General features: G+C 41.4%; 1 protein-coding gene across 3 annotated transcripts in view; it reads right to left on the bottom strand.

Annotated features, from left to right (window-relative positions):
* Positions 1–20,256, bottom strand: part of EXT2 (exostosin glycosyltransferase 2) — a 92,755-nt gene that overhangs the window by 53,836 nt on the left and 18,663 nt on the right. For all 3 annotated transcript variants that reach the window (XM_074955313.1, XM_074955315.1, XM_074955314.1), the window contains exons 6-7: positions 18,244–18,383; positions 17,378–17,471 (exon numbers count right to left, since the gene is read on the bottom strand). In XM_074955313.1, the coding sequence (XP_074811414.1) occupies positions 17,378–17,471; positions 18,244–18,383 (234 nt within the window). The remainder of the gene's footprint in view (positions 1–17,377; positions 17,472–18,243; positions 18,384–20,256) is intronic.

Here is a 20,256-nt window from a genome sequence, read left to right as displayed (position 1 = left end):
CCAAGTGTCCCCAGAAACCAGGACAAAAAGTGAAGAATCAGATACCAAGGGTATGTCTACACTACAGTTAAAAACCCATGGCTGGCCCAGGCCAGCTGACTCAGGCTCATGGGGATCGGGCTAACGGGCTGTTTAACTGCAATGTAGACATTCGGGCTCAGGTTGGAGCGTGGGCTCTAGGACTTTGCAAGGTGGGAGAGTCCCGGAGCTCATGCTGCAGCCTGAGCCCCAACGTCAACATCACAGTTAAACAGCCCCTTAGCCTGAGCCCCATGAGTCCGAGTCAGCTGGCATGGGCAGTGTAGACATACCCATAGAAAGGGGTAAGTTACAAGTATCTTACACAAGATCCTAAAGAAAACCAAGGACAGAGCAAGGATAAAATTTGACCAGGACAGTCCATTTAACAGCCCTTCTCTTCCAAAACCTGTAATGACCACAAGTAGATACAACTAGAGCTCTGCAAATCCGTGGATATCCACTTTACATCCACACACCATTTTTGCGGATTGGATGCGAATACAAATTTTGTATCCTCACAGGGCTCTAGATAGAACACAGATTTTACATTACATCTGCATGTTAACTTATTAATTGATAAGTAGTTTTAGAGAACTATCATTTGTAAGAGAGAAATTAATTGCTAGAGAAATAAATTTTACATGGGCTACCTAGGTACAGTAGCAGCACAAGTTACATACAAATCAGCTGCAGAACCCAGCATGCTACTTTAGCTAGTAAGTGTTGCACTCCATTTCGCCTCATCTGGTAAATCTGTACTGGCAATGCTAGATTGGTGATTATTCTCTGATAACCAACTCCTCCTGACAAATGGTTACATGTAGAACCTATTTAGACACTCTCTCCCTCCCGTTGACTACTGCAGAAATTAATCTGAACCCACTTCTTTTTGCTGCAAGAAGGTTTGCAGTGTCAGACAATTATATTTTCACACCAGCAACAGGACAGGAGAAGCAGGTGAAGGGAATTTACTCTTTACAAACTAATATTTATGTAATTATTAATTTTGGGTGAAGAGCTAGCAACTGTTTCAACATTTGGTCGTAATTTTTCAGAACTGAGTTTCTTTAAGGCAAAACCCAAAACCTTCTAAGGGAACTGCAAGTCTCCAGACAGATGTTTTGAGGGCTCATTATTTCCTTCCCACCTTGTTTGCTTTTATAAAACAGAAGTGATTAACATGGCTAGCTATTCTTGCTTGTCCAACATGGTAAGTTATTGAGCATTATTGGAAAGTTATTCTCCTAGGGAAATTGTTGCATTTCCCGGTTTCATCCAAAATAATTTTAATTTTCTATTTTACAGTGTATGTGATTGAAAAGCTTTTATCAGAGGGTAACAAAGATGTAGTAGGAATTGGGTGGGGAGTCAATGATACTCATCAGTCTATTAGCATAGTCCAAGCATAGGACAGGGACTAGAGAAAACTTGAGTTCTACTCCTGGCTTTGACACCGACACCCTCTGTGTCCTGGGGCAAATCACAAACTCCCGTCAATGGCTCGTACATGAGCTTTCTCTTTACTTTGTCTTTACAAGCCATCTATAATTGAAGTGTGAAGGAAGGACACTAGGGGACAAGCAATACAAACTTCAGAGTTCAACAAATATTTTTTATGCCACCAAGTGATGTTTTATGCCATGGCTGTGACAAAATGTTCTTGCTTCCTTTGACAAGGCATCTGCAGAGGGTTGATCGGTGGACTTCAGCGTGTAGACATTCTGCTGAATCGGGGTATCTGGCCTCACTCAGAAAACCCTTGAGTGTTCCTTACTGTGAGAAGTTCTCCAGTGTCACAGATAAAGTTAATCGCACATGATGGATAAGATCAGCTGGGAAGCTCCCACTGACAAGCCCTATTATATTCTAGATAGGCTCTTGTACCATGCTCATTACTACAGTAGCTGAGTACCTTTCAGCAGTGCATTAAGCAATGAGACCACACATCTGTCACATGCCATTTGTTTGCTCATCCCCTCCCCAAGGGGAGAAGCAAGTAGAGTGGGGTATCTTGTTTTGGTAGGGTGTACAGTCTTTTTTGTTTGTTTGTGTTTTGTTTTGATATAAACGCTGCTCTGTATTTATGTTGAGGGCAGCTCAAAGAAATGTGCCTTGCCTTTGGAGTGGAAGGTGCTCACGTCTGCGATGGTCCTTAGCTCCTGGGGAGTTCATTGCACAGTCTTGGTCTGGCACACAAGAAAGTTCCATTTCCCATACAAATGAGTAGTACCTTATTGAATCCTAAATTTTCATACTAGCTGCTATGATACTGGCCTTACTATCTGACCTCCAGGGTAAAGGTACACAGGACACAAACTGGAAAGGCCCTCCTGGGTCATCAAACCCAGGCCACTGCTATTGCATGCTGCACAGATTATTTTCACAAGGTGACTGTGCAGAGCTGCATTTCTTCCATGTTTTGAAGACATTTTTCAAGTTTGTGCCATTCTAAGTATTAACCTATGTTATTTTATAGATTTGGTGGAAATGGGCACTTTATAAAATAAAATAAAAACTATGCCCAAATATTAGCAGGGATAGAGTTCTAAACCAAGAGGACACAGACAACTAGTAGGAGAGCAACACAAACCATAGTAACCATGGTTATTCCCGAGCCCAGATACCCACAATCTTCAAAATGTGCCATGATGCCAGCTATGAAAGGGAACTTATTCCTATATGGATGAAAGCAGGAGCACTCCAAGGATTCTCTAAAGCGTTCTCAATTTAACCCTGCGCTAGTCTTTCCCACCTAAATGCTGGTGCCTAGACAATCACCAACTTTAACTACATAAATTAGGCTCAAATAGACATTTAAACCCACTGTTAAAAGTACAATGGAGAACTGACACTAGTCCAGGAGTTCTCAACCTAGGGGGTTGCAACCTGCAGGGGATCACGAACAGGTGACCAGGAGTTGCAACCACCCTGACTTTCCCATGTTGCTAAATGCGCAAGAGATCCTGGACAGATCCAGTGTGGAAAAACAAGAGAACCTCTGCCAGAGAGTCTAGCTCCACCAATCAGCAGAACATTCAAATTTAAGAGACTGGATGGCCCAATGAATGGAGAATGACTTAGAGAGCCTTTAGGTTGCCAGCTAAGCTGCTACCACTAAATGGCTGTTCAGTAACCTATATGAAATGGTCTCAGTCCAATAGCTACAATCCATTTTACAAAACACACCACTGCAGCTAATACCATTTGCCATCCTTGTTCATAGTCCCAGGAAAGTAACCAAAGACTGAACGAACGATGGGGACTGAACTCTCTTCTCTCTCCCCCCTCCCCGCAAGTTGTGATCTCTGTAAGCCAAAAGTTGTTCCCTCATCAGTGTAGAGGAAGCTTTCACCATCATTGCTGACATTCTGCTAAGCTGTCAATTCCAGCATTTCCCACCTAAAGTTGCTTAAAATATATATTTAAAAAAGAAAAAGACTGAAGTGATCTCTTTATGAAAAGGACCCAACATCCAATTCGTACAGAATTATTTGGGGGGTGGGTTGAGAAAGCAATTTTTGTAGTATATCTAGTAGCTGTAGCAATATTTGTAAGATGGAGAATAAATCAAGTCCCTAGCAAATTCAAGAAAAAATAGTTACAAAGCAAAAAAGAAAGGCACCACTCCAATGTACTGCTCATAAATACTTATTCTCAGAATCCCTTTAGTAAGATGACACAAAGCATCCAAACCTATGATTTCCTTCTACTTGGCTGCAGCCTTACAACTTTGGTCAAGTGGACTGCAGAGACACAAGGTGTTCCAGGTACCAATACACACATCACTTTAACAGATGAGGAGCATGGGACAGAAGCATTTACAGCTAATTTCACAGGAAGCAAGAGATAGCCTGCAACAAGAAGGTAGCCCTCTCACTAAAAGTAACATTTATTTAAGCAAGGTGTTATTTTTCTTAGAAATAAACACACTTGGGGGCCCAGCATCTCTTTACAAGCTCTTTACAAGCCAACATAGTATCAGGTTACACAGTCCATTCATATAATGTTTACAAGACCTAGTGTTAATGCCACTAATGGTGCTCCGACATAGAGTACAAGACAGATCAACACAAACCTTCTGCTTACATTGATAAAAAAAACACTGGGCATCAGGAAAGGAGCACTATATGGTACAACTCAAGGGAGTGTGTACCCCGGCAGGGAGAACTATGCTCCTTGAAAGGAAGCTTCTAGGTTTCTATCAGTTACCCACCCAGTTTGGTGAGAATGGGGAAAGTCAACAGAAAAGAGAATTGGAAGAAAGCAATAAAAGTTAACTGCCCATAAAGCACCACTTCTCCCAACCTCTAGGTCAGGCGCCATGCTATTGTAAGATTTTATTCCATTGCAGGAGCCAAGTGCTCCCAAAGTGTCACACTTGAAAAGGTTTATGAGGCCTTGAAGTGTTACCATTTTCACACTGGCTGAGGTTACTCTACTTTAACTGCTTTCCTTTTGTATGGTATAGATTCAGATACTCACTTCCATCCCACAGTGTTTTTTCAAATAAACTTTTTACTCCGTGACCAGGTAGGCTCGGGAAGCTCTGGTAATAGGAAGGCATGTAACCTAGAGGCTACACTGGGAGCCAGGTATCTTCAGTTTTATTCCTGGCTCTGCCATTTATTCACTGTTTAACTTTATACAATTCACTTAAACTCTGTGCTTCTGTTTTCCCATCTGTGCAACATGTGCAATCCCCATCTCACAGAAGTGTTGTGAGGCTCAGTTGTTTGTAAAGCACGTTGAAATCCTTGGATGGATGGTCCTATAGAAGAACAGTGTTACTCAATCGCCAGTCCCCGAGATCTCCCTGACACAGTTTAGGAAGGCAACAAGCCTGTCCCTGGTATCAAACAGATTGAGAAACACTGCTATAAAAGGACAAAACATTTTCCGTCCTGTTATTTGTAAAATTCCAAAACTTCAAAACCTATAATTTAGCTAACCAGTATTACTACCGTAATTGATAACTGCAACTCTCTGGTCCTTTGCTAAATACTTTTTCACAAAATGCACAGTAAGCCTGTGGACCTCCTTGTCCGAGGATGTTGTGAAGGCCAAGACTATAACAGTGTTAAAAAAAGAACTAGATAAGTTCATGGAGGATAGGTCCATCAGTGGCTATTAGCTAGGATGGGCAGGGATGGTGTCCCTAGCCTCTGTTTGCCAGAAGCTGGGAATGAACGACAGGGGATGGATCACTTGATGATTACCTGTTCTGCTCATTCCGTCTGAAGCACCTGGCATTGGCCACTGTTGGAAGACAGGATACTGGGCTAAACGGACCTTTGGTCTGACCCAGTATGGCCGTTCTTATGGTACCATGAGCAGACAGACTCTTTCAGGGTGGCACAAAGTAACATGCAAAATTTCGCCCAGCTGAAGGTTCATTTGGAAGCTTGCCCAGAGAGGCCTTTCAGACTCAAAATTTACATAAAGTAGAACTAATTGAAGCCACACATCTTCAATAACGAAGCAGAGACCTCAGGGACTACAAATCCTAGCATGCGATGCTCTATCTTGTTCCAAGCTGCCTCCAACCATACCATATGGACCCACAGAACATTCCCACATTCAAGTGTTTAAGCTGCCATTTCTCAATCCCCCATACTGGATGTCCCTCTCTATCTATGACTAGCTTGCTGTGCTGATGAATTCCTTACTGGCAGCATGTGAATCAGTTTCTCTGTATTCAGCTCCATGGGAAAAACTTCCAAATGCTTCAGTTACGATCAGCATCATTTTTTGCTTCCTCTGCTAGGCAGGGCTTGAGAGAAATTTACTGGAGACTGCACAATTTTGGGTCATTCAACAATATGTAGTTTACAGTGGGGGATAAAGATCTAGGGTAAAATTTTCAAAAGTGCTTAAGTGTCTTAGGAGCCTACATCCTATTTTCAGAAACGACTTAGACACTTTGGAATTCACATCCCATTGATTTTCCCAATGGGACAAACAGAGTTTGTATGAAACAGAAAAGAATGTAGGCTAAATGTTCAAAAGAGATTAGCTAGTTTTGGCTGACTTAGCAGGTAGCTCAACACTTCCTGAAAAATCAGGCCCCTTTAAGGTGTCTTAATTTGGTTGCCCAAAAATTGAGGCATCCAAAATTAAGTCACTTTTGAAAATTTGGGCTGAAAGTAAAAAATTAAAGCCTCTTCTCATGTATAGGAGTGTTAACATTAGACCTATTAAATCAATGGAGTATTGGTAAACTCATGCTGTATTTCCTGACCAAAAACAGCTTCTAAAATATTTATGTTCATCTTCTATAAAATATGAAAAAGTGTCTTTCAAAGTTGAGCGAAGCAGGTTGTAGTGTGGCTAGTTTCCAAGAGCGATCTATTTCTCAAGGCTATTATACAGGTACTGTACAGACAAGATTTCTAAAGTGAGTGAGTGTTTAAAATGGGGAAGTTGTACTTTGATTTAAAAAAATAAATAAATAAAAAGTCATTTGGTTCCACATCACCTGAAATAAAGGCCAAACCATAATTTAACCTGGTTTGGGTTTCTGATAAACCAGTGAAGAGCGAACAGAGAAGAGTGACGTGTAGAAATATATACTTACTACATTTTCTTATATGTTTAACATAATATTTTAACGTTATTTCTATTCGCTCATCTACTCCTCCTCCCATTTCCCAATTGTGCTGAACTGCATAAGTACCAGGACCTCATGAAGCCAGAAGTAGATTGCATTTATTTAACTTTACCTAACCACATGAGAGGCCTATGGAGGTAAAAATCCTTTATTTCAAGCAGCTTGTGTAGGCTGAACAGGACACAAATATACGTCAATATTGTCCTACCTCTCAACTGTCCTTCATTAGTCACAAATGTACTTGTTTGGTTTCTTGCCTTAGGCATCAGAAATGCTGGTTATGACAATGTATATCACAGGGTAAGAGCAGATGTAAAATAATCCATGGCCCCTCTTGCCACCCCTACAACCTAAATCCATCTGAAACACTGGCTAAGACACGTCACAAGCATTGAGCAGATTTAGGTGAGAACCAGGGACATTCTAACCCAGATATTTTTATAAGGTGACTCAATACCGGGGGAGTTGGGGGGGTGTTGGTGCTAATACTAGGTACAGTTTCATTTTAATTTGACCTGATAAAATTCTCTCAATGTATTTAATAATCTAATCCAATATCTGCTTTCAATCTACACTGCAGTCATTTTAATCATGGATTAAACAAGTATATTTGGCCTCTTCAGAAACAGAATGAAGAGAGGAAACCAAATCTTTACCACTGCCACTTTTTTTTTTTTGGGGGGGGGGGGGGAGAGATAGTTGTCAATGCTCAGAGATGGAGAGGTCAGGGTTCAAAATGCTAGTCTGACCCTCAAGATACTAGTCGCCTGGGAGCAGACTTCTAGGAGTTCTCAGTTTTATTGCTGTAAACTTCTGACATCACAAATGCTGACTCCTGGAGCTGAGGTTAAAGGGAAATGTTAGTGCTAGCAAGATATAAACTCCACATCACCTTAAGTTTCTTGCACTATGATTTTTCTTGGGTCCTTGCCTCACATTTTGGCTGTGGTAGTTCACAAGGTATAATTACAGCAGTGCATGCATTTGACACTCAGATACCAAAATGATGCACTACATCAAGCAGATCTCTGTTAAAGATTAGATTTACCAAGTCTTTCCTTTATCATGTTTGTTTTGTTCATAAGTTTTCATCCTCAATTCTCATCTCACTTTTGCTAGTTCACAATAGCATCACTTTGCTCAAAATCCAGCTGCAACTACACTGCACACAAAACTACTATTTGACAGGAAGAAGGGTTTCCATGCTGTCCCATGAGACAGCTGCACTTTTGTGGCCCTTAAATCCAAGAGTATCTTGATCCCTAATATACTGCCAACATACTAGGATTTAAGGCAGTGTTTCCCATCCTGGGGATGTCAGACTAGTTTTGGGAATGGGGGCATGGAGGACAGAAGAGAAGAACAGAGTGTGGGGGGAATCCTGCATAAGTTGGATCTACTGTGACACCCCCATTGCAAACACTCTGCTGCGAGTACTGCATGGAATAGCACTTTGAAACCCAACTCTCCTCTCTGCTCCTGCAAGAGGCAGATACAGCAGTCTCAGACTCAGGAAGATTGACTGACACAAACTTAGTATCTCCGTCCCAGATCAGCAGCATAAATATGTTCCAGTCACAGAACCAGTAAAGGACCCAAAAACATAGAGCCTTCTGGTTGAGGGGAATGGGGCCAAAACATGCAGAAGCACCCCCTGGGAAGAAGAACAAAACAAAACTAAATGGTGTAAAGGGAAAAAACAGTTAAAGTGCACTTATACTCTGAAGAGTATGTATGCAGAAACAGACCCTATTTTCTGAACATCTTTGCTCCTGTTGGCTTTTCACCTTATATAGTCCTAATTTACAGCAAACAAGGGTTTACATTTGTAGACACCATAGAGACAATACAACTACAGGACAGCAAGCTGGACTCTAGTCTGCCTTATGGATAATCATATTTGTCAGATACATTGGTGAAGGTGTAAAAGGCAGAAGTGAACACAGCTTGATTTTTTAGATCGCAGATGAGGTTGCAACGTTGACTGATCCTTTTAGTCCAACAGGCAGTCATTGAGAAAGGACAGATATAAACCTATACAATGCCATTTTAAACAGCCATTTTGACTATAACTACACGATAAGATTAGTCTCTGCTTTGAAAATTTGAAAATTCCCTCTCCATTAACCACACACAACCAAAATTATGACAATCTAGATTTCTGCTATAACTGTTACAAAGGCAGGAATAGTCAAGAGAAGAACAAAAATCAGTCATGGGTATACAATTGTAGGAACATTCAAATGTTATATGACTACCCAGTGAAAGGAGAGGGAAAGGGAAGGGGAGGTTCAGCCACATTTCTTGAAAAGTGATGGACATCTCCTGAAACACAAAGCAATAGGTTTCAAGTCTCGGGGGTATCGCCTTCAAATATGTCTATGTTCTAAGGGTAGATCAGTTTTCTCTGCTGTAGACATCCTGCTGAGAGGTGAGGTCCCCAGCAAAACACAGGAATCTGACTGCAAGCCTTTGAGGTGGCAGGAGCCAAGAGTGGTTCAAAGGCAAGGCCGGCGGGTGGGCAGCACCTCTGAGTATTGTAAAGGTTAGAGGTTAGTAAAGCAGGAGCCACTGGCCAATAAAACAGTGTTTGCAGAGCCCACTCTGCAGCTAAATTAGGGATCTGTTTACACCTTTCCCAGCTTTCTGAGTTACACACACCGATGCTTCCCACTGTGATCTTGTCCAGTGTCCGCTAGCATCTCCCCTGGTCAGCAGCTGCCCAGCTCTCTACTGGCTAGCTTTATAACATGGCTAAAAGATGCTTGGAAACTTTTAATCAGTATCCAACATCAAAAATAAATAAATAAAAGCACAACTTGTGTCAACTGCTGCAATAAGATCCATCTTGTTTGAGATTTCCCATGACTACCATGCTAATGCCGGGAGAATGGAAGTTTCAATTCCCTTGACAGGAGAGGTTAAACACAAAACAAGCCCAGTGCCAATCACACACATGAAAGACCAGCATTTTGCAGTAACGAAAAAAATGTGTCCGGTTACTGCAATGTTGTAACTTGCAAAAGAACAGTACACTCCTATTTCAGAGCACAAGCCATATTCCATAAGGCATGTTTATCCCCTTTGCTTATTATAGTCTGTTAACTGTGAAATATGGATTTTTATATATGTATAAACACACACAATGGAAGCCGTTAAACAGCCATAGGCGTTGCTGCCAGCTCCGCCTACAAACATATTTTAGTGACACCCATGTTGGTGAAAGCCACTGGAGTGAGAGCCTTGGAGTCTGAAATTCTTTACCTAGCTTCCCCCATACCTTAAGCAAATGAAACCATCTCTCAGGGTGCAAAAGTACTTCACCCTTCATGGCCCAATCAGTTTTTGCCTCTCTACTGAGGCTGAGAACCAGGGGGTCAATTACTGCCAAATGCGATGGTGCCATGTGATGTACAAACTTGTCCAGCAAGAAAGTAGTTGGAGATAAAATTAATTTTATCTAGACCACAAAACAGCTGTTAGGTAGTTACTGAAAGCATTTCTTTCAGCCTGGAACATATTCAAAACTCCATCCTAGAAGCAAATGGAACATGTAGCTCTCCTGTTAACTACTATTTCTGAACATCTCTAAAAATGAGTCACTTAAAACAAACATTTTTAATGACACATCCAAGTTCTGTTCCCATGTCTAAAGGATGTTCAAAATTAGCAGCTAAAAAAGGTAAAACTAGAGAAAGAACTTCATGGCTGTTTCAGAATCTAAGGGCACCACAATGCATTCCTAACACTGACAGCTGGAGGGTACACAAACTCTTACAGTGACATCAGGCAGGAGATGGAACAGGTTCCAAAGAGTTGTGTCAACACTAGAAGTTAGTTCACAACAGCTGCACTATTTCCACTTGCTCTGTAATTTATGCTGTGGTAGCTGCTCAACTGCTGGCTAGTCCATCCCTGAAAGAGCTATGTGGCGTTCAAGAAAATGTATCCAAAAAGGTCGATTTGCACAACTGCTATCCAACAAGTCAACAAGGTAACAAACATATATGAAAACTATCCAGTAGCAGATTGAGTGCCACTATAGGGCACCTAAAAACTTTGTAATTTAAAACCAAACATTCTTACTGTATAAGGAAACATGATCTAGTGGTTAAAGCAGAAGACTCAGAGTCAGGAATCCCAGGTTCCATTAGACTATCAGTCTGACCTTGTGTAAATAAATTATTTGTGTATGCCTTACACATTTATATGTTATATAAATACCCCATAGCAGCTCTGAAGGATTTAATTACTGCCTTTACGAACCTTAAATAGAAAGTGCTATAAAAATGCAATTTTTTATTGTATAGGTAAACACTAATTTTACAATGATCTCAATTAGTAGGCAGGCTGTGGATTTGGGCAAGAGAACTGTGGTACAGTCCAAATAACAGAAGGGGGAAACAGAGTGGAAACTGGGTTGAGCACCAGGACCAGATGATCATAAACACTGTTTGACTGAAGCAGCTGGTTGCAGACTAACAGTGCAAAATATTCTCAATTGGAAGAAATCCTGAAATTTCAGATTTGGATAATCTGCATTTAACTGTTGTATGCCCAAGATATCCCTTGACTAGGAACTGGCATGCAGCAACCTTCCAAGCTTTGGTAGTAAGATGTCCAGATTCACAGCAGCATTTTCACTAGTTTAAAGTGGAATGGTTGACTTAAGTTAGCATAATTACTCTCTTAAAAGTTCAGGTCTAACTGGGCTAGGAATTATAGGATGGTACCACACTCTCTTTGTGAATCTACCTCCTCCCAAGCACCCAAAAAAATGTTTGGCCTGAACTATTAGTTTAATTCATATCAAGTTCACAAATAGTTCTGAGTTGACCAAAACTGCATTTTTCAACTAATAACCTATTCATCCAAAAAAATTTGCCTAGCTCCAATTCTAATAAAACATAGCTCTGATCCATAAAATCATTCAGTGTTGTGCTTCCTGCTCTCAGGGACTTCTCAACTATCCCATATGTTGTAGCATGGAGATTGTTCCGCTCCATAAGTAATAAGAAGACAATTTGCTTCTTTCTGGAAGGCAAAGATGGGGGTAGGAATATGAAGAATCTAGGGTAAGGGTGCTGTTTTCAAGCGACACAAAAAAATTCTGATCAGTGAATGCCAAGGATTCTGCTACTCCCTTAGTGCTCCTGGCAATAAGCCAGGTAATCGTTTTTCCTTTCCCCTGCTGTCTGCTGCAACAGACCAAGAGGGAGAAGGGGGCTGGAGCTAACTCCAGTGCAGCTGATAAGATGGCAAACTGTCCATGCCTGACATTTATGGAGGACCCAGGGTTCCATGGAAGCACTCTGGGAGGATTAAAGTGGGGTTAGCCTCTCTAATCACACTCCCTAAAATTCTACAAATGTCAGATGGATGAAAGTTTTTATATTCGATAACGATGATTCTAAAGAGCCCTGAGACAGAAGTTGCTCTCCATCAAGGAAAGATATAAAGCTGGAAGTCAATTTAAAAAAAAAAAAAAAAAAAAGCTTGTAAGACCAAACCATGCACCCTTAAGAACTGCCTTGCTGCTCTCTACAAATGGCAGAGCCAATATATCCTGGAACTACATTTCAAATGACAAGATAAAAAACAGCCCTTTGGAAGCTCACTCTCTCTCATTCCTCCCTCTATGAGTGTCCAAATATTGAAATTAAGTTTGGCTGGAAATAGACACTTCTCTCAGTATCGACCAATTACTGCTAACAATCGTACCTCTTATATGTGCCTCACCCTGCAAAAAAAAATCCATACAATCCTTTTGGTTAAACTTTGTCCAGGACCATTTCAGTGTAAGAATGAGAAGTTTCACACGCCTGCACTCACTGCCTGGAGCCAGCAGAAGGCTCATAGCTGTCAGCAAACTGATAAGGGCTGAAATTACTCCACAAAGTCCTCTTTAAAGAGAAGAGTCAAAGAAGCACATTAAATAGGAAGGGGAAGGGGTCAGACACACTAGCCACTCATGTTTTAATGTGACAGTAAAATAAGTCACTGATTTATGCATGTGCTAGTGTCTTCAGTTTCCTTTGACCTGGAGAGCTTGAGGCATGGGGGATATGAGCTAGAAAAACTACAGTGGTATTGCTCATACATTATTTGTTCTGGGAATAGCACTTCCCAAGCCAACATTGAAAACTCACTCTAAAATGACTCACAATTTCTTTTAAAAATTGGGCTTGTCTTTTTTTTTCTTTTTTTTTTTAAAGAGAGCATAAAGGAGGCCTGAAAAGGTGTGGGGTTATGTTTATTTAACTTTTTCTGACTGTTTTTGCCTCAGGGCAACACAAATCTCAAGTCTGGTCTTCTTTAGCTCTCTAAGTGGATCTCTTACAGAATTTTGAAGGGGGTGTAGCATAAGCTCATATATTAGCTGAATGGGTCAGGGGGTTGTACCTTTAACAAAGACATTCTCTTCCTAAGTGTTAAAACACACTTAAAAAGTTTTAATAGTATGACTAAAATAAATCCCTTTCCTCAGTTGTGTCAGCTTTTAGCTTCTTCACTCTTGCCATCACAAGTGATCATCATCAGAGTAGACAATACCTTAATTTCTAATGTAAAAAACAAAGCAGGGGAATGAAAAAAAAAAAAAAACAACTCCCCACACCCTCTGGCACTCCCCTCTCCCCCCACCTTGAAGGTTATCCTTAAATTCCAGTCCTAGGTAGTAATGAGTTTATCTGTGTTTGCTGGATTTGGGGCAATGAGTTGGGATTTATGATATCAGTAGCACATAAATTTTCAAGACATACAATACTCTGCTAAACGAATCTGCAGACCAAAAAAAAAGACAAAAATCAGAAGGACTCTGGAAGTCTGTTTACCCTACAAATTACAAAGTGAAAAACAGATTTGTCCTGAGGAAGGAGGTTTCATAAGGGATGGTTTTAGCGGTAGCCATGGAGGTGTTGTGTTTTCCTTTCCCTTTTCCTCACTCTGCTCCTCTCCTTCCCCTTACTTCAATCCTTCTCCCTCTTCCTCACCTTCATCTCTCACCCTCCACTCCTCCTCTGCCATACTCCTATCACATCCACTCCCTGTCCTTCCCCCTCTTCCCTCCTCACTATTCTGCCACAATGTTGCTGTTAACTTGTGGCACAGGGAAAGTGAAAGTAGAACAATGGATGCTGTCCACAGTACAGCTCAGCAACTGTGAAGAAGAATCAAAGTATATGAGTAGTTTGGCGTGAATGAGGAATAAGAGAAGCTCTAAAATGGTCAGTGATACTCTGGAACAGGGGTCCCCAAAGCGGTGACCGTGGATGCAATGGCGCCCGCCGGGGCATTTTTGTGCACCCACAGGACACCCCGCTGCCAAAATGCCACCGAGAAGCGTTGCCGTTTCTCGGCGCTATTTCAGCAGCAACGCTTCTTGCCGCTGCCGCTTCTCATCGGCAGCCTTTCAGCGGCGGGGTGTCAGGTGCCCTGCCACAGTCTTCTGTGCTATTATCATCATCATCATCATCATCATCTTGTGGGAATTCCCACAAGAAAGGTTGGGGACCACTGCTCTGGAACTTATAACAATGGCTAGTGCAGACCATTTATATGCCAGAAAACTCCATATCAAAACGTCACTGATCCTCTCCAACCAAACACTAACTTGACTTGGTGGGGAAGGATAAAATTGGAGATAGCACACAAGTGCTGGGTACTAAAATGCATAAGGGTTGTGGTGAATATGGAGTATTTTACATTGGCAGCTCAAACATTCTAAGGAACTTTTTTTTAAAATATATTTTAATTCAAAGTAGCTGGCAAAGATTTCATACATATATAGGGGCATGTGTACATATTAACAACTCTAATAGGTGCTGTTTTTAGCACCTATTAGAGTTGTGAATATGTACACATCTCTGGCAGTTGACCTCAAGATAACACAGCCATAGTAATTAACTGGAGTGGGGTGAAAAAAGGGAATGGAAACCTCTGTTGGCTGCTGTGATACTTGCAAAGGCTTCTGTTCTGCATACAAGGAAAGTTAAACTAGTTATAGAAATTAGACATGAAGGAAATGGAAGATTAAGTTCTCTAGTCTATTCTTTCCGCCAGGACATGCAGAATGGATCCATATAGTTAGGGCTCTATCAAATTCATGGTCCATTCTGGTCAATTTCATGGCCATAGGATTTGAAAATTAGTCAATTTCACATTTTCAGATGCTTACATCTGAAATTTCAGTGTTGTAATCATGGGGGTCCTGACCTAAAAGAGGGTTGTGGGGGGTGAAGGTGGGGACGCGTAGCTGTTGTAGAGGGGGTCAGGGGATTGCCACCCTCACTTCTGTGAGCCCAGCTGTGGAGCTTCCTGCAGCAGGGGGAGGTACCCAGAGGTGGGTCTCACTCCCCTCCACCCCGAGAGCAACTGCGCAGGGGAAGAGTAAGTCCCATGCCTCCCCAGCCTCGGGACTAGCAACTGGAGCCTGAGGAACAGTAGGAGCCCCCGGCTCGGCTGCCCCCAGCCCTACCCCTCCCACTCCCCTGTGAAATCTAGCTATTGGAGGGGAGTGCTTATTTCACGGTCCATGACAAGTTTTTCACAGCCGTGAATTTAGTAAGGCCCTACATATAGTATAGCTTCCAGCACTGTGTAGTTACAAGTGACTTGAACAATGGGACTTCTATTACTTGGAGAGACTATTCCACATATTAAAAAAATCTCACCATAAGGAATATTTTCTGATATTTATCTTAAATTTCCTATTTCTGAATTTCATCTCCTTACTCCTACTTATACCTCTTGGACCACAAACATTTTCTCCTCTTCTTGATATTTACAAGTATCATGAGGGAGGAAGGATGGCCTTGTGGCTAAGGTTATAACTTGGGACTCCAGAGGCCTGGGTTCAATTCCTGCTCTGCCACAGAAATCCTATATGACTTTAAACAAGTCCCTTAGTTCTCCATCTGTGAAAGAGGGATAACAGTACTTCTCTACCCACAGTGGTGGTGTAAGACTAAATACATCAATAACTGTGAGGCACTCAATGACAAGGGTGACAGAAATACCTTACATAAAAGTATTTGTGAAATACAAATATCCTTCTTTCCCAATGCCTCCAAAATGTAATTCTACTTTACATATTCAAAACACCATGCAAACAATGTTATGTTTGAACCCTACTGTACATGTTAATTTTATAGCCAAAGTCCTCTCCAAGATGCTCAGCCACTTTACCACAATCTGCCTACAGCCAACAATTGTATTGATCTGCTCAGCTGAGTCACTGACACACACACCTGCATGAGAATGCTCAGGTCAGAGTAAGTATCTGGTATTATGGACACTAACAATCTGTGCCAAATAGGCAATATCATCTACTGGACTGAACTGAAAACTGAGTTGATTATATTCCTGGCTCCGCTCAATTCATTCCATGACCTTATATAAATCACAACCTCTCTATGCCTCTTTTCCCCTGGAAAAACAAACAAACAACATCTTACAGAGATGAGCTTGTGTAATTAACGTACATAAAGCATTTTGCATTTAACTACCACCTTTCATCCAAAGATTTCAAAGTATATTTATAGATCTGGACATATGTAGGGTCAGCAGAATTCATGACTCTCTCACTTCAATGAATTTAGCGATGGTTGAGCAGGAAGCTAAAAATTTGCACTGTGGTTTTATCAGAAACTTGTCTTAACTTGTTTCAGAGTAGCAGCCGTGTTAGTCTGTATTTGCAAAAATAAAAAGGAGTACTTGTGACACCTTAGAGACTAACAACTTTATTTGAGCATAAGCTTTCGTGAGCTACAGCTCACTTCATCGGATGCATTCAGTGGAAAATACAGTGGGGAGATTTATATACACAGAGAACATGAAACAATGGGTGTTACCATACACACTGTAATGGTATTAGCTCATCTTAAGTGATCATTCTCCTTACAGTGTGTATGGTAACACCCATTGTTTCATGTTCTCTGTGTATATAAATCTCCCCACTGTATTTTCCACTGAATGCATCCGATGAAGTGAGCTGTAGCTCACGAAAGCTTATGCTCAAATAAATTTGTTAGTCTCTAAGGTGCCACAAGTACTCCTTTTCTTTTTTTCTTAACTTGCAAGAGAAGAGGAATAAAACTGAACTCTGCAGGAATTTGATCATCACTGTGTACTGAGAAAGCAGGGAGAACACAGAGTAAAGTGAAATTACTTACAGTGGAATTTGGCCAGCTACTGGGGTAAGCACCCCTGCTCTTGTGGAAAGTACCATGGGATCTTTAATGAACAGGTGGTCTGGACCTCAGTTTTACTTTTCACAGTATTTACGCAGTCCATGTTCGGAAGACCCTGACCATTGTGGGCACTGAAGATCCTATAACATCTTTCACAAGAGTATGGATGTTAACATAGCATGCCGGAGAAATTCCAATGTGGGTAACTGAATTCTGCCTACTCAAGCGTTCTTCTACAATTGCAATCATATGCAGTGTTCTTAAATTCCTGACCTAAACTACACTGTAGTATTGTTAAACAGCTGCTCTCCAGCAGATTTAGTTGTGCCAGAGATGGATAAAATTATCTTTGCATATTCAGTATTTAAGTATTCTGAGCATTATATAAATGTTATTGTATTTTTAGTGCAAAAAATCAGCAAGCTGAATGAACTGAACTTTAATAATATGAGAGTATGCAGAATGCTTCTACTCCCAACCACACTTCACACACATACACAAGCACTAGACACATATGAACTCATGTATAGATTTAAATGCTATATTCAGGCTATTTTACCTGTCTTTGCATCTCCTCAATCTGCCGCTGGGGAATGCTTTGCAGAATGCTGTACATTTCAGGCATCTTTTCTTCAGGTATCACAACAGAGGCTCTAAATGCAAAAAAGTGAAGGGAAAAAAGTATAAAAATGCCACATGAGAACATACCTATAGTCCATGTAAACTGGTATCATAACGTGCTACGCTCTAGAGGTTTCAGAGGAAAGCATAAGCCCCTGTAATGCAATTAATTATTCAATACTAGACCATTGGGAAATTTCTTCATGACTCCAGCTGCTCAGCCTAAGGGAAATACCCAAAAACTCTGTGGGGTGCATTTGCAGAAGAGCAGCTGCAAGTGGCTACATAGAGGAGTGTGGTCTAATGAATTAAGTATGGACTGGGAGCCAAGAATTCCTGTGTTCTAATTCCAGCTCTATCAATGACTTGGTGTAATTCTGAATAAATCATTTAGGGGAAAAGAGTGTTAAGTGCGTACACTTGTATGTATACAAAATCTCTGCTGTGACTCAGTTACTCACACCTGTAAAATGGGGATACTTCTTTGCCTCACAGGGGTTTGGGAGGTGTAAACTGCTAGAAGTGAATTTAAACAGCTTGCGTGCAAATACAAGTGTGAAAAGGCCAATAATTTTTGTTCTATAGATGAATATCGTGAGCTGCAAGAAACAGGAAATCCAATACCAAAACTGGATAGTCTGTGCTGCTCACCACCCTTTTGTCCCCTCATTTTCCTGCTCCATTACTTCCTATGCTTGAATGCATCCTGTTTTCAGCCCCCCGCATATTCTGTTCCTTCATTTCTAGGTTGTGAGGTTTCAAGTGGTTTGAATTTACGGTGGGTGCAAACCAATAAGTACGAACCTCTTCCAGTCCAGAACTTCAGAGAAAGGCAAAATATAGGAGTCAGCAATAACAATAGGCACACAGCCAGCCTGAAGTACGTCACTTAGCACAGCTTGTCCCAAGCGAGCACCACGCAGAACAATGCAGAATGTGGCTTCCTGTCAGTGAATAGCAACCAGAAAACGAAGATGAAAAAGGGAACAAATATTACATCCCTATAATTTATACATTCATTCCCCTCTGAACATACAGGTTTAATGAAATCACCACTCAAGTTTGCTCTCTGCCATCATCATGTTCTGAGTTATCATCAGATTCAAAATAAATGTGCAACTTTATTCTCCACTGGCCACTGGGTGTAAGGTGAAAAATGAGGACTGGATGAACTAATAGGACTTTTCCATCTTGTGTTTTAGTGATCTCATGTCAGAAGTCTAATCCATCAGGAAAGACAAAAGAATGCCAAACCCTTTACAAATCTAACATCTTAATGGCTGACTATGATCATGATTACGGCTCCGATTATGTCACGGAGGTTGCAGACATCACGGAATCCATGACTTCCAGAAACCTCCATGATATTGGGGCACCCCAGCAACCGCTGGCAGCAGGAGACCCTCCCGCAGCAGCCCAGCTACCACAGGCAGCAGGGGCCGCCCCACAGCTCTCAGCCCTTCAGGGGAGTGGGGGATCCCCACACAGCTCCCAGCAACTGGGGAGGGGTGGGGAGCCACCACTCCCAGCCACTTCATGCAGCGGGGCAGGGTGCTGGACCCTCCTCCCTCCCCATTTTGTCAGGGATGTTTTTACTACAAGTCAGGGACAGGTCATGGCTTCGGTAAATTTTTGTTTATTGTCAGTGACCTGTCCATGACTTTTACTAAAAATACCATGACAAAATTGAAGCCTTAATCATGGTTATTCAGCTGATACAATATATAAATGCTCTGGAATGTCAGTGGAGACACTCTGAGAAACAATTTTCCCTGTGTTGATATATGCATTAGAAAAAAAGAGTACTATATAACGCTGTTCGTTAAACAAACATCAGTTATTTTTGCTGGGGAACTGGTTCAGGGACTGGAGTGAGTCAAAGATTTTTCACCTCCAGGTCACTGGTTCAAAACTAGTTCAGGATATTAGTAAGTTTTCTGTTTACAATCCAGCTTCCAGAAGACAGTATCCACAGAAACCACCATTCCCATTGGCATTAATTGACAAGTTGGTGGGCAACAAAAGCAGAGAAACGGAGAACCAAGTGGGACATATAAGGTGAAAGAATATTTCAGCCTTCAAGTGGCTTTTGTAGGGCAGGGGTGAGGTACATTGGCTAGGCAGCATTGGTGAAGCTTGAGCTGCTGCTGCTATTGTATTAATACTGCACTAACAGGACTTTGTTCCCCGGGGCTGTCAGTCTGGAAGCTTTCTCTAGCTCCAAAAAAAGTCACTCAAAAATTGTTTATAGATTTATTTATTTATTAAGAAAGGATCTAGTGAATCTATTAACCAAGAGCCCAAGAAAACAGAAAGAACACGGTATGTGAAGAGGCATATAGACTTTAAGGCCAGAAGAAGCCATCATGATCGTCTAGTCGGACCTCTTGCACATCACAGGACACAGAACCGCACTCATCCGCTCCTGTAATAGGCCCATAACATTGGGCTGAGCTACTGAAGTCCTCAAATCTTGATTGAAGGCTTCAAGTTTCAGAAAATCCACCACTTACTCTAATTCAAAGCAGCAAGTGACCTGTGCCCCATGTTGCAGAGGAAGGCAAAAAACTCAGCGTCTCTGCCAATCTGACCCAGGGGAAAATTCTTTTCCAATACCAAATATTCCAGTCAGTTAAACCATGAGCATGTGAGCAAGACCACCCACCAGACACACAGGAAAGAATTCTCTATATTAATTCAAAGCCTTCTCCATCTAGTGTCACATCTCTCCTATTGGAGATATTTGCTAATAGTCGTGGATGGGCCGTGAGCCACTGTAGGCAACTTCATCATACCATCCCCTCCATAAAATTTATC

Source organism: Natator depressus, chromosome 6 (assembly GCF_965152275.1).
Source record: "Natator depressus isolate rNatDep1 chromosome 6, rNatDep2.hap1, whole genome shotgun sequence".
NCBI lineage: Eukaryota > Metazoa > Chordata > Testudines > Cheloniidae > Natator > Natator depressus.
The sequence above is the reverse complement of the archived record's forward strand: the minus strand, read 5'-3'. Positions and strand labels throughout refer to the sequence as shown.